We start from the raw sequence: 13611 nt of genomic DNA on the forward strand, positions 1-13611 counted from the left end.
TCTGTTAATTACAGTGACCAGTGATTATCAGTGAGTCTGATTTAGTTAGTTTAACACACCCTTTTTAATTGTCATAGAATGTTTTAAAAGTGTATTTAAAACAAGCAAATGCGTTGAATTGATATCCCCCGCCAACATGCTTCTGGACACTCAAACCAAGTTTCAATGAAATCCGCCAAAGCACTTCCAAGATATGGCTCCTGACACACAAAAAAGCATTTTTTCAAGATATAAAGGGCCATAACTCTGTTATTAACAGATGATGTACAATGTCATTTGGTGTGCATCATCCTCTTATCCATATATATACTCATACTTAGTTTCATAAATCCGCCAAGTACTTCCAAGATATGGCAACGGACGGAAAGACGGACGGACGGACAACGCCAAAACAATATCCTTCCGCCTATGGCGGGGGATAATAAGATACCCGGACTGCCCAACAATAGCTCATTACCATGACTGGAAATCTAACAAGATATAAACGTATTAATACATGCCATAAAGCATTTATTCAAAAACAAACAAGCATTCCAAATTTGTATACATAGACACACATACAATCAGCTAAGGTTGCAATATTTCTATGATAACTTTGAAACAGCATTCCAAATATTGAGGGAAATAAACAGAATAAAACAATTATGTACTTTTTGAAATACTGAATTACAAACATAAGTTAACCAGTTACTTGGTATTATTTGTCACAGTTCAGATAATTACTTGCGACAGAAATTATTTTTAGGAGCTAAGCACGAGATCTCTTTACCAGCTTAACATTTCTTTATTATATGCATCATTCACTGGCACACTTAGCTCTTGAAATTCAAACTTCCAAATATATTTCATGGCACCAGACCATTGCTGCAGCAGCAGCAATTGATATAAAGTATAATACTTTTTAAAGTGTATAAATAGGAGTTACATTTGTGGAATCATTATCAAAATGGCGCATTGCAGGCTTATTTTGTTAAAGAATTTGGGAAAGGTATTTTCAGTCCAATTATTAACAAGCACCCATTTTACAAATCCTTTCCAAAAAATGTCAAAACCTTAAACTTAATCCACCATCTTGGTTTATCAGTTATTAAGTTTTTTTACTGAAGCTCAAACTACCTTCCACCAAACTCGGACCTTCTGACTTATTATCACAATTTGTACATTAGATAAAATATAGCTTTAGAACAAACATTATTAACAGAACATAGAATTTAAATGTTTGAAACAAACAATGGATAACACAATATACATTGTACTTTCTTGTAGCATTTGGAAAGTAAACATCTGTAATACGTTGCGATTTTTTTGTACCAAAACATTAACTTTAATTTATTTTTAAAACATTTCAGCACCCAAACTCCATATAAGCAAATTTTTTTGTAACCAGACAAGAGACTTGTTTAACAAATGTATGTAAAATTAGAGTTGTTAAAAAAGTTGTTTTTTTAAACAACAACATAAAAACATTACTTCAACGGGTTTGTAGTACAGTCTATGGTGTTTGAAGCATTTCATTAATTTGTTTTCATCTTGAAAGATTTCAGAATATGACCTAAAAATCACTTTTTTTTTAAATATTTGAAATGGTTATTGAGTACTTTCGACCCTAAAACCTTTAGGTTAGATTAAAAGACTACAACCAATACCACATGGGTATCTATATATCTGCATATCAAGCAATTAATGAAAATGGTCAATGACTTTTCCGAAATCTGCAACAACAAGAGGGCCTGAAAGGCCCAAAGTCGCTCACCTGAGATAACAAGATATTATTGGGACAAATCTTCTGACCAAGTTTCACGAAGATCGGAAAATAAATGTGGCCTCTAGAGTTTTAACAAGGTTTTACTATAGCCATATAAGGAAAAATGTCCCGCCCCCTGGCAGCCATGTTTTTTAACCAACCGGCATCATTTTTGAACTCATCTAAGATATTATCGGGATGAATCTTCTGACCAAGTTTCATGAAGGTCGGACAGTAAATGTGGCCTCTAGAGTGTTAACAAGATTTTACTATAGCCATATAAGGAAAAATGCCCCACCCCTTGGAAGCCATTTTTTTCAAGCAAACATAATCATTTTCGAACTCATCCAAGATATCATTGAGACCAATCTTCTGACCAAATTTCATGAAGATTGGACAATAAATGTGGCCTCTAGAGTGTTAACAATGTTTTACTATAGCCATATAAGGAAAAATGTCCCGCCCCTGGTGGCCATGTTCTTAAAGCAACCAAAACCATTTTTGAACTCATCCAAGATATCATTGGGACAAATCTTCTGACCAAGTTTCATGATGATCGGAAAATAAATGTGACCTCTAGACTGTTAACAAGGTTTTACTATAGCCATATATGGAAAATAGCCCCGCCCCTGTGGTGGCCATGTTTTTCAACCAACCAGCATCATTTTTGAACTCGTCCAAGATATTATTGGGATGAATCTTCTGACCGAGTTTCATGAAGATCAGACTATAAATGTGGCCTCTAGAGTGTTAACAAGATTTTACTATAGCCTTATATTGCCATATAAGGAAAAATGCCCCGCCCCTTGGCGGCCATGTTATTCAAGCAAAGGTAACCATTTTCGAGCTCATCCAAGATATCATTCAGACAAATCTTCTGACCATATTTCATCAAGATTGGACAATAAATGTGGCCTCTAGAGTGTTAACAAGGTTTTACTAAAGCCATATAAGGAAAAATGTCCCGCCCCCTGGCGGCCATGTTTTTCAACCAACCTGCATCATTTTCGAACACGTCCAAGATATTATTGGGATGAATCTTCTGACCAAGTTTCATGAAGATCAGACAATAAATGTGGCCTATGAAGTGTTAACAAGATTTTACTATAGCCATATATAGCCATATAAGGAAAAATGCCCCGCCCCTTGGCAGCTATGTTTTTCGAGCAAAGGTTACCATTTTTGAACTCATTAAAGATATCAGACGGACAAATCTTCTGAGCAAGTTTCATGAAGATCGGAAAATAAATGTGGCCTCTAGAGTGTTAACAAGGTTTTACTATAGTCATATAAGGAAAAATGCCCCGCCCCCTGGCGGCCATGTTTTTCAACCAACCTGCATCATTTTCGAACTCGTCCGAGATATTTTTGGGATGAATCTTCTGACCAAGTTTCATGAAGATCAGACAATAAATGTGGCCTCTAGAGTGTTAACAAGATTTTACTATAGCCATATATAGCCATTTAAGGAAAAATGCCCGCCCCTTGGCAGCCATGTTTTTCAAGCAAATGTAACCATTTTCCAACTCATCCAAGATATCATTGAAACGAATCTTCTGACCAAATTTTATGAAGATTGGACAATAAATGTGGCCTCTAGAGAGTGAACAAGGCAAATGTTGACGTCGCACAACGGACAACGCACGACGGACAAAAGGCGATCACAAAAGCTCACCATGAGCGATTTGTGCTCAGGTGAGCTAAAATAAACAAACTGAAATACCAAAGTTAAAAATGCTTCAATGTAAAATAAATTGCAGATGATTGCTCCTAAATGAACTAGCCTTTTCAGTATCCCTTTTATCATGTAGTGTTATTTTGTACCTTTATATGCACATTAATTTGTTTTCTGCAGCCCGAGACAAAAGGTTAGAAATTGATCAATTAATAAATCTGTCGAAATGTCTTAAATAAATACTTATCATGACTATAGTGGACAAGAAATAGATCCAACTATAAACACACAAATAAATTAGCAATTTATTAAGTTCACATTGAGCAGTGCAATTATTTTAGGGATATATTTACATTGGTATGACATTCATGCTGTTCTACTGTTTACTGGTTATTTTTATAAGTTTATAGGTCTGATGGCTCTTGATTCTACCTGCTACTTTTGGCGAGAACTAAATCTGGTTGGCTAAAGAACAATTTGAATTGCCTGTTCGCTTACCAAGTTGGGATTGAAAAGACACCAAATTCAACAAAAATCGTATGATAAATCATTTGGGTTATCAACCAAGTCTCTTATTTTAATATTTGTTAGCATTCAAGTTTTCCCTAAAACAATTTTTATGTGTAATAGGTTGCATAATGTAAACAAAAAATATAACATGTTTTACCAGCATTTAAGTAAGCAATGTGAGCCAATAAAAACAAAATAAACAAGAGCTCCGGGGTAGGAGACAGATGCATCCCCCACCCATCACTCAATCCTTTGATGACATATCCAAGGTGAACCAATTTTCGCTTAATGTCATAGTGACCTTGACCTTTGAACTAGTGACCCCTAATTCAATAGGGGGTCATCTACTGTTAATGCCAATGCACATACAAAGTAGCAAGCAAATCAGTCAATTCCTTAGAAGTTATTGATCGGAAACGATTTTCACACTTTTTGTGACAGTGACCTTGATCTTGAACCTATTTAACTGCAATCTTACGAGGTGTCATCTACTTCCAAAGCACATGGGAAGTACATGTATCAAGCAAATCGGTCAATTCGTTGACTAGTTATTGATCTGAAACGATTTTCACACTAATTGTTACAGTGACCTTGACCTTTGTTACTGGTAATCTGACTGTCCAAGCCCAATGGCCATGTGAATGATCAAGCAAATCAGTCCATTTGTTGACAAGTTATTGATCTAAAACCATTTTCACACTTTTTGCGACAGTGACCTTTGACCCATTGACCCAAATTGCAATAAAGGTAACACAGTAAAGATGAAAGAGAAAGGGGAATCTCTGATGTATTAGTGAAATTTCCAAAAATTTAATTCATCATCTAATTCCTTTGAAAACTGCCAAAGATCATATTTTGTCATTTTTAAGGAGGCAAAACCGTGTTATCAGGAGAATTGAATTAAGTTTTGGCAGATGTTTTATTGTTGATCATTATACACGCAGTTTATGACTGGATTATACGTGAATGTCTGTAATAAAATTCAAGCCCATTTGCATGCTTAAAGATGCATTTATACTTTTTTAATCTTTTCAGTATAAAATAAACTAGGTTTCTGCCTCGACTTATGTTTAACCTAACTATATGCAGTTTTTGCAGTTACTTTTTGTATAAATTGGTTGTCCAGGATTTTCTTATGGACCATAAATATGCCTTCTCATGTGTCATGAAGCTGCTGTTTCTATAAAACAAAATACAACAATTGCGCTAAAATTCACTTAGGCTGTTTTCGAAGAAAAATGGACAACATAAGGTTCACTACATGGTAAACAAACAACAAGAGATGTGTTTGTCAGAAACACAATGCCCTCTACTGCGCCACTTTGAAGCCATATATTTGACCTTTGACCTTGAAGGATGACCTTGACCTTTCAGCACTCAAAATGTGCAGCTCCATGAGATACACATGCATGCCAAATATCATGTTGCTATCTTCAGTATTGCAAAGTTATTGCAAAAGTTTAACCAAGGTTAAAGTTTGTGACAGACACATACAATGACAGACAGACACATATAATGACAGACAGGCAGGCCAAAAACAATATAACCCGGTCATTAGATCCGGCGGCATAACAAATGAAGTACAAGTACATGGTACACAAGCAAGTATAGTATTCTCATAAGTTGTGGAATTGTGACCATTTTAATGAGTGAAATCAATTACTATACATTAAAAACGCACACAAATAATGAACTATCCTCGTTCATTTACAATTTAAGTTATACTTTTAAGTTCAAATTTGATTAACAAACAAAATTACTTGATAATATGTTTCATATATTTACAATTAAATTCAACAAAGTCCAACACATAACAATTTACATGTTTACGCCTCTCATAAAATAAAAACAAATGGTAATAAATAACTAGGATAAAAGGCTAGAAATGCATCTTTCACAGTTAATTTATAAAACATGGAGTGAAAACAAAAACAATAAATACACCCATAAAAACATAACTTGTATTTTTTTAATATGGAAAATCGTTTTACTGAGCAAAAGTGTAACTATATAAACTGATTAAAACTGCCGGCTAGTATATCATAAACGTTCAGCATTAAGACGTAGGACACCGTTATGCACCAACTGTCCATTTTGATGGAGATTATTTTGATTAGCATCTTCGGCATTCGCATTTGTACCTTCAGATGCCTTCGAGCTATCAGTACTTGGCTTGTACAGAACTTCATGACACAGTGGGCAGCTATCCTGTACATACAGCCACTTACGCAGACACACACTGTGGAAGTAATGATTACATCGCGTCACTCTAGCTGTCAATAATTCCTGATAACATATTGCACACACGTCCTTCAGTTTCTCAAGTTCTTCTGGCGTCGCTTCTCGGAGCATGTTTATTTTCTTCACGGCAGTCCTACGTCGCATGAACACTTTCCAGCCCTCCTTGGCCTGCACAAATATGTTGAAGTATGCATGAACACACATCATCACAGCCCGCATAGCACCGCCCCATTCAAACACCAACATGAAGCCACAGTTAAAAAATATAAATATCCCGAAGAGGAATTCTATTGTACTTCCTGTGGAAGTGATGTAGTAAATATAGTCATCCAGTTTCTCCCAGAAAGTCTCTCGATATGCATCTATGATGAATAAAGTATACACCATTAATGATACTAGCACTTTAATTATAAGTTCTATTGAAAATGCAGTGGCGCTTAAAAGCCATGGACTTACACTATGGTTATGCCATAAATATGTCATCAGACAGATTGGATATATGATTAAAAACGCACACATTGCTAATGCACGAAAATGTTTCCTTTTAGACATATTTCGCGATGCACTCAAGGACAGTAAAATCTGATTCACCATATTATGAACAAAGTGTAAAAACGCTGCAGAGAACAGAGCAAAGTTCCTATACAAACGAACAAGGCGTTTCTCTGGATCAAGACCTGTCAAACCAGTCTGCAGTGAAAGTATGACAAACAATATAGCAGCCACTGTGCCATAGCCTCTATCTTCCTCTGTGTCAGACCCAACCCAAAAAGCCATGAACAGGCCTACGTAGTGTGCAAAAAAGGAAATACAGCTAGTCATACCCAACATGGACACCGAGGTTTCACAGCTTCTGACCAACAGGTTTTGAAATATCACAGTTAGATTTTCATGACGATTTTCGAACTCAGTTGTTGCATTGAGAAGTTTCGGTGGAGGAGTAGTGTAGTATATAGAGTAAAAGTATAATGATATTTGATACACAATTCTCAACATGCAAAAAGCTCTAAGAACAGTTGGAACGAATAACCTTGCCCACTGATCCTCTAAAAACGGGATAACACCAATGGCACTAATAGTGACTTTAACGATATTCCATAGTCTCCTGAAGGCATAACACAAGTTCGATAATGAATGCATTATATCTTGGGATATTTGCAGTGCCGGGTACAGCAAAGCCAAAAATGGACTGAACTCCAGGTATAAAGAATCTCTGTACATTCCTTGTAGAACCAGAGGCGAAATAAATGACAGGTGTATCGCTGTCTGAACAATGGTTTTCTTAGTATTACTACATTCCTCAGTACTTCGTCTCAAATCCCACGCCACATAGAATAGCCAGGCAAACAGGAACTGGGTGAAGAAGTTCTGATACACTTGTCGCTTAAAGGTCACACTCTCTTCCAATGCAATCTTGTCCTCTTCATGGGCCTATGAATAAAAACAGACAATAAATGTAAACATTTCTAAAATCCTCTATGCTCATTACTCAAATGGCACAATCTGTTGTTTTTTAAACTATGTTACCGATTTTTGTTTGCGACACAATATTAAGATAAGATTCTGTTCATACAAATATAACCTTTATCAAATCTGTCTATATTGAACACCTACTGCAATATATAAAATACAATGTAACTGTATTCCTTACAATAAATGCAAAGGAATTGGTATTGAATAATATGCTTAACTTATCACACGAATTTGTTCTGGCAAGATTGGCAAAAAGGTACATGACATTAAAAAAAAATAACATCTTAGCTAGGCATAAAAGACTATATCAAATAATTGAGCCATACTCCTGGATTAATAAGGGCTTAATGCATGCTCATAAATCAAGTTTAAATGAAGTTTCATTCCTTGTTATCCTGTGCGGACTGCAAGGGCTAACAATCTGGGACGACAACTTAAGCAAATGCATCAACTTTAAGTTCTGTTTTCCCAGAGGAAATTCACTAAACACTAATCATACCTCCAAGATGAAACTCTGGTTCCAATAAAAGGATAAGGAGAGCACAATGATGTTCACAAAGTAACTGTAGATGTACAACAACTGCCGGACTGACAGCATGAACATCAACAAGGCCACCCAAAACACTGAAATAACCAGAGACCAAAACACTGTCAGTACAAGAATATCATACAACAAGCTTATGTTTTCACAATATTAATTCCATGCATACACAGGGACAGATTTAGAGTGAAATGCTGCTGCCTGCTAATTTTTGCTTCCCCACTCCTGTCCCTCTGGTGAAGTCAACACAGTAGTTCATATTGTTGAAATTTGTTGTAGTTTTGTGTGCGAACATTCAATGGTGAACTATAAGACTATGCTTAAAAGAGATAAACTAAGAAACTAATGGGATGAAGCAATTTATAAGCAGATATATTAATTCCCCCCAAATTCAATACAGACACAGATTATTTGATTTATATGTTAGGGGATTTGTGTATAATCAGATTCATATGCATAATCTGCTTTATTATGTTTTTCACCCTGCACAGTTTACTGAAAAAGCATCGAACTGGAATGGAAGTTATTGAATGAGGAACATTTAATGACAAGTTCAAAAGTCATAAAATAAGGACAACATTCTTTTAAATCTTTTATTTCACTTCCATTATACATTCACTATGCCTCAGCAGGGCTCGACACTTACAATGAATGTTCCGTGAACCCGAGACCCCCAAATTTTGGTGAGGGACACCAGTTTTTCCCAGGATTTTGCTCTAATTTTAATAGGCAGGGTTCCCTGTGGACACCAATCTGTAGAAGTAAGTGTCAAGCCCTGCTCAGTGTATAATATAATGAATTTAAAATAACTAAATATCATTCTATCTTATAACATTAACATTTCCAAGTGTATTTTAATATGTGCAGAAACATATCAGGAAATGTATACATGTTTCCATTGAACTGAGTATTATTCCCAATTGTAGGGTTTATGATCGCGTCTTTTTTCCCGCCAATTTAAAAGGCACAGGCTGTAAAAATGTAACTGCAGTAGCTTATAACATATTATTAAGTAAAATGCGGATATCTACACTCAATTGTAAGGGTAAAGCTACCACAATAGTGAAATTAGTTGGGAATAGAAAAGAAAAACAAGTATAAATTATCCCTTATTCTCATAGTATCGGCACTCCTAATTGTATAGTGCCTTTGACGAAAACCCCTCAAGAATGCTGGAAAGTAAATGTTTTTTTCCATTTTAAGAAGTTTGAATTTATTTTCTGTTTATTTATGACTATTGCGAGGATCTTTCTCACGATTTCCGGTTTTTATTTGAAAGTAGGTCATGTTTATTCCAGGCTGATATTATGATTACACATAATTGTGTTTGTTTTTGGTTTATTAGTAGGTTTATCAAATGTTATATAAGCCGCTTATTTGTAAAAGTTTCAAACAAAAAATATAAATAATTTAAGAGAAACATGAACAAGAGTTTCTTTTCTCCATTAAGAAACTATTTTAAGAATAAGAACTTGCGCATTATAGAATCAAATCTTAGAAACCAATCAGAAGGCTTATATTATGAGAAACGGTGTACATGATACTGATTACTACATGCATGAAGCTTAGTCCTGACAGTATTTTGGCAAAACATTACTGATTTAATGCAGTTTGTGTTGTAATATCAAAGAAAACACATTAAACTATAGAATTATGTATTAAACATGTATGTTTTTTCAATCTTTTCACTAAAACTATTAAGATGTTTTAATTACGAGGGCCTATACTACTGACACAAATGCTACAATTGTGAAAGTACAATATTTAGCAAATGACAATTAATTGATAAGACTTCAATATCTTCAGACTTCCTGAAACTCAACAGCCTTCAGTCAGACATTTGGTCTGACTGGTCAGAATTTTCTGTCAGACCTTAGGTTATTCTGTCAGACCAAAGAACATACGTGAAATTTCAAACAAAACTGAGAAAAATGTAAATAATTAGAAATACGTAAATATTGCTTTATCATTTTATTATCATATTACTTTGAGTAACAAAGTAAGTAACAAAGTAAAGTAACAAAGTTTGTTTACATCCACTTCCTCATGATTAAAGTCACTAATAAAATCACTATTTGTATGGTATCTATTTAAAAGCTTAATGTCATCTTCACTGTCCTCTTGTTCCCAGTCTTCTTAATCGTTCTGCGAGTGTCCAGGCTTGGGCTCCTTGGAGGCAATTGCTCTGGAAAGAAAAGATAACATCATTTTAATCTTAATCATCTTGTTTTGAGTAACAATGTAATTTGTTTAAATTCATGGTCTGCCTGTCTACCAAGACTCAATGAATTAACGAGGGGGGGGGGACGCTTATCCTCGTACTTTTTCCACTAGCTCATGGGCGTTTGCAAGTCATCATCAGCAACCTGTTTTGGATTTTCAGGCTTTGAGACATTCACAAACTTCCACATTATTGATATTTACTTATTTACTACAAATTTACTTAATTCAAAAGAAGGAAAATGAAGATGAAATCACCTGGTTATAAATCCTCGTTAAACTCCATGCGTGTTTCTAGATATCGTTGATAACTGCAAGCTGTTGCTTTGTTTAACTTTCACTTTTGTTTAAACTAAAAGGCGATCGAATGATGGTCAAATGTACATGAACCGATCCCGGAAGCATGCACTTATTTACTTGTCGACAATATGCAGGGAGCCAAATGTATTTCTAGAACATTCTTCACCAAACACCTGACGAATACACTCGAATTTCACAAAATTGGCAAAGTGCGCATTCCGCCATATGTTGCCGATGTTCCATAAATACTTACCTGAAAATATGCGAGTCGGACAGTTTGGGTCGACGAGTTAAGAATTTCGATCGGCCCTTGACTGTTTGTGTCGGACATGTCCGTAGGTACGACAGAGTTTCAGGAAGTCTGTATCTTACTCTTAGAAATAAAGTTATGATATCTTAGAAAAAACGATTTGATTACCATTACTCATGAGACACATCCAGCAAACGTACTGACTCCATGTCATTTTCGTGTCATTTGGGTCAAATGGAAAGAGAAAAGCTAAAAAGGACTTATTTAGAACACTGTCCATTAAAAACAGGGGTGGGACACGCAGTGCCACGTTAAGGACAGCTTCTACCCCTCTTGGCAAGGGCATGTTTGCTTTCTCTAACGGTCCCTTTAGTTTAAAATGTAAAGTTATGATGGTTCCTTTAAATAAAATGTTAAGAATATTACGAAAACATATTTCTTGTAACCGGATGTTGGTATTTCATGTTGAACAATTAAAATGAACCCTGATACATATTTTCTACAAACAAGAGACATCGGTTAAATATCACTAAATATTGCTTTAGGCAGAGTAGCACTGATTTCGATCAATAAGTTTACCAACATTCGCTAAATGGGACGCGACAATATAAAAAATACATGAATTATTATGAAGGGTTTTAAGTGAAGCTGTCGTTTCTGTTTCAGACATTTCTCCATCATGACAGACCATATAAACGTTTCATTAACGGGGCCTTTTCACAGATTTTGGCATGTTTTGAAGTTTGTCATTAAATGCTTTATATTGATAAATGTCAACATTGGATATAAAAAGCTCCAGTAAAAAATCAAGAATAAAATTTTAAAAAAAGAAAAAAAGGTAACCCTCAGCACGGCTCCAACCACTGACCCCTGGAGTCCTGGAGTAAAAAGTCTACCACTTAGACCACTCGGTCATCCTTCCGGATACAAGATCAGAAGTATTTTATACTATTTTTAAGCAATCCTCGTAGTTTCACAAAATATAACGACAACAACAGAACTCTCCAATTAAAAATTCGTTTCGCGTTGCAACGCTTTATAATTTTCGTGGTTTTAAATCATCAAAAGATGCATATAATGGCTATTTTAGAGCATGGTAAATGTTCAGTATTACTGTTTCCTCATAAATATCATAACTACAAAGAAAATTTGCGAATCTGAAATATCATTTTCCAATTTTGTCAATTTACCCAAACGTGAAAAGGCCCCTTTAAACAAAACATAACTATTGACGCTCTCAGCGAAGATCAATTTTGCTTGCTGCAGGTATTTTCAAAGTTTTGACAGCTGCCCCTCTGTAGTTTAGGTGGTTGATAAATTAAGTTATAACATGATAAAACATAATTGTGTAAGTTATTTTTTGTAAGACAGAAAATAAAAATACTGATCATTAATTTATTTAAATTTACCTGAATTTTGATGTAGATCGTATTAATTTGTAAAAAGTATAATAAATGGTTGGTGCACTTCTATTGGCTTTAAATGCTTCAATGCGAAAACATAATTATATTGTATACTTTTAATGTTGTAATATTAGTGTGTGTCTGTATACAGATATAAATAAAAAGGTCTTCATTTCTTCAATGGACTTATTTTACAAGAATATAAAACATGAGCATTTTATTTTAAATCGAAAACGTTAACGATTAAGTTGCCTTTTCTTTTTCAAACGTCATTCCAATAACAAAAGTTCCATGCCAACGATTCAGTGTTATGCATGCTTCATTGATGACGTCAACGCCCGCATTGCAACCACCTCACATTGTTGAATCAAAAACCAATATGTACCCCGGACCATCACCCACCCTGATAGATTTCCAATTTCATTAGCCGGTTCGAAATGAACCGGAAAACCGAAACTAAGTGATTTTCAGTGTTTATTATACGACCATTACGTCTCAGCAATGGCACAGAGCGGCGCAGATATGAACGTCAATAGTGCGATCAATGTTTGCAATATTAGGTCCGATAAAAAGCCGATTGATTATTACATAAATCTTGGTATGTTGTAGCTAAAACAATCGTCACGCTTTGCAGTTTAGGACAACCGATTACCGCGATAGCATTTAATTGAGGGTGAACATGTTCGCGCAAATCTTAAATTGAAACACTTAATTTGTTGTATGTTGTATTCTTATCGCCTCAGTGAAATAGGTGCCTAGATAAAAAGTAGCATATGTTATCTGTTAGAAAACGGGCATAACAACAAACGTTACCATTTTTTTAAAACGAGAAAAAAAAATCTCTTTTTTTTCCCGCCTGCCTTTGCACACATACGATAAATTTCTATTCATCGCGATATACGGCGTCATTAAAAGTTCGAACTTTTTCTGGTGTGTTCGAAGACCGGTTAGGATGATACTTAATCCTGACAGACATCTATATTATGCTAACGGTTGTATCATGACAGACATCTATATTATGCTAACGTTTGTATCATGACAGACATCTATATTATGCTAACGGTTGTATCATGACAGACATCTATATTATGCTTACGGTTGTATCATGACAGACATCTATATTATGCTAACGGTTGTATCCCTGACAGACATCTATCTTATGCTAACGGTTGTATCCCTGACTGACATCTATATTATGCTAACGGTTGTATCATGTATGTTAAAGTATTGTAATACAGGTTTTCGAAATAAATT

At 35.0% G+C, this 13611-nt stretch overlaps 1 protein-coding gene across 1 annotated transcript; it reads right to left on the reverse strand.

The window, feature by feature from the left end:
• Positions 1 to 489: 489 nt before the first annotated feature.
• Positions 490 to 11426, reverse strand: LOC127857651 (protein TRC8 homolog). Its single transcript, XM_052394227.1, has 3 exons — positions 11123 to 11426; positions 8143 to 8267; positions 490 to 7601 (listed from the first exon to the last, which is right to left on the reverse strand). Exons 1-3 carry the CDS (start codon positions 11298 to 11300, stop codon positions 5970 to 5972), a joined length of 1935 nt encoding a protein of 644 aa, XP_052250187.1. The 5' UTR covers positions 11301 to 11426; the 3' UTR covers positions 490 to 5969.
• Positions 11427 to 13611: the final 2185 nt, after the last annotated feature.

The sequence above is a fragment of the Dreissena polymorpha genome, chromosome 14 (genome assembly GCF_020536995.1).
Source record: "Dreissena polymorpha isolate Duluth1 chromosome 14, UMN_Dpol_1.0, whole genome shotgun sequence".
NCBI classification, from domain to species: Eukaryota; Metazoa; Mollusca; class Bivalvia; order Myida; family Dreissenidae; genus Dreissena; species Dreissena polymorpha.

Excerpts from the sequence above, each read along its gene's own strand:
- LOC127857651 (XM_052394227.1), bottom strand. The coding sequence starts at position 11,300 with ATGCCCTTGCCAAGAGGGGTAGAAGCTGTCCTTAACGTGGCACTGCGT. Across the intron at positions 8,268-11,122 it reads GATGTGTCTCATGAGTAATG|TGTTTTGGGTGGCCTTGTTG; the intron begins GTAATCAAATCG and ends TGGTTATTTCAG. Across the intron at positions 7,602-8,142 it reads ACCAGAGTTTCATCTTGGAG|GCCCATGAAGAGGACAAGAT; the intron begins GTATGATTAGTG and ends TTTTATTCATAG.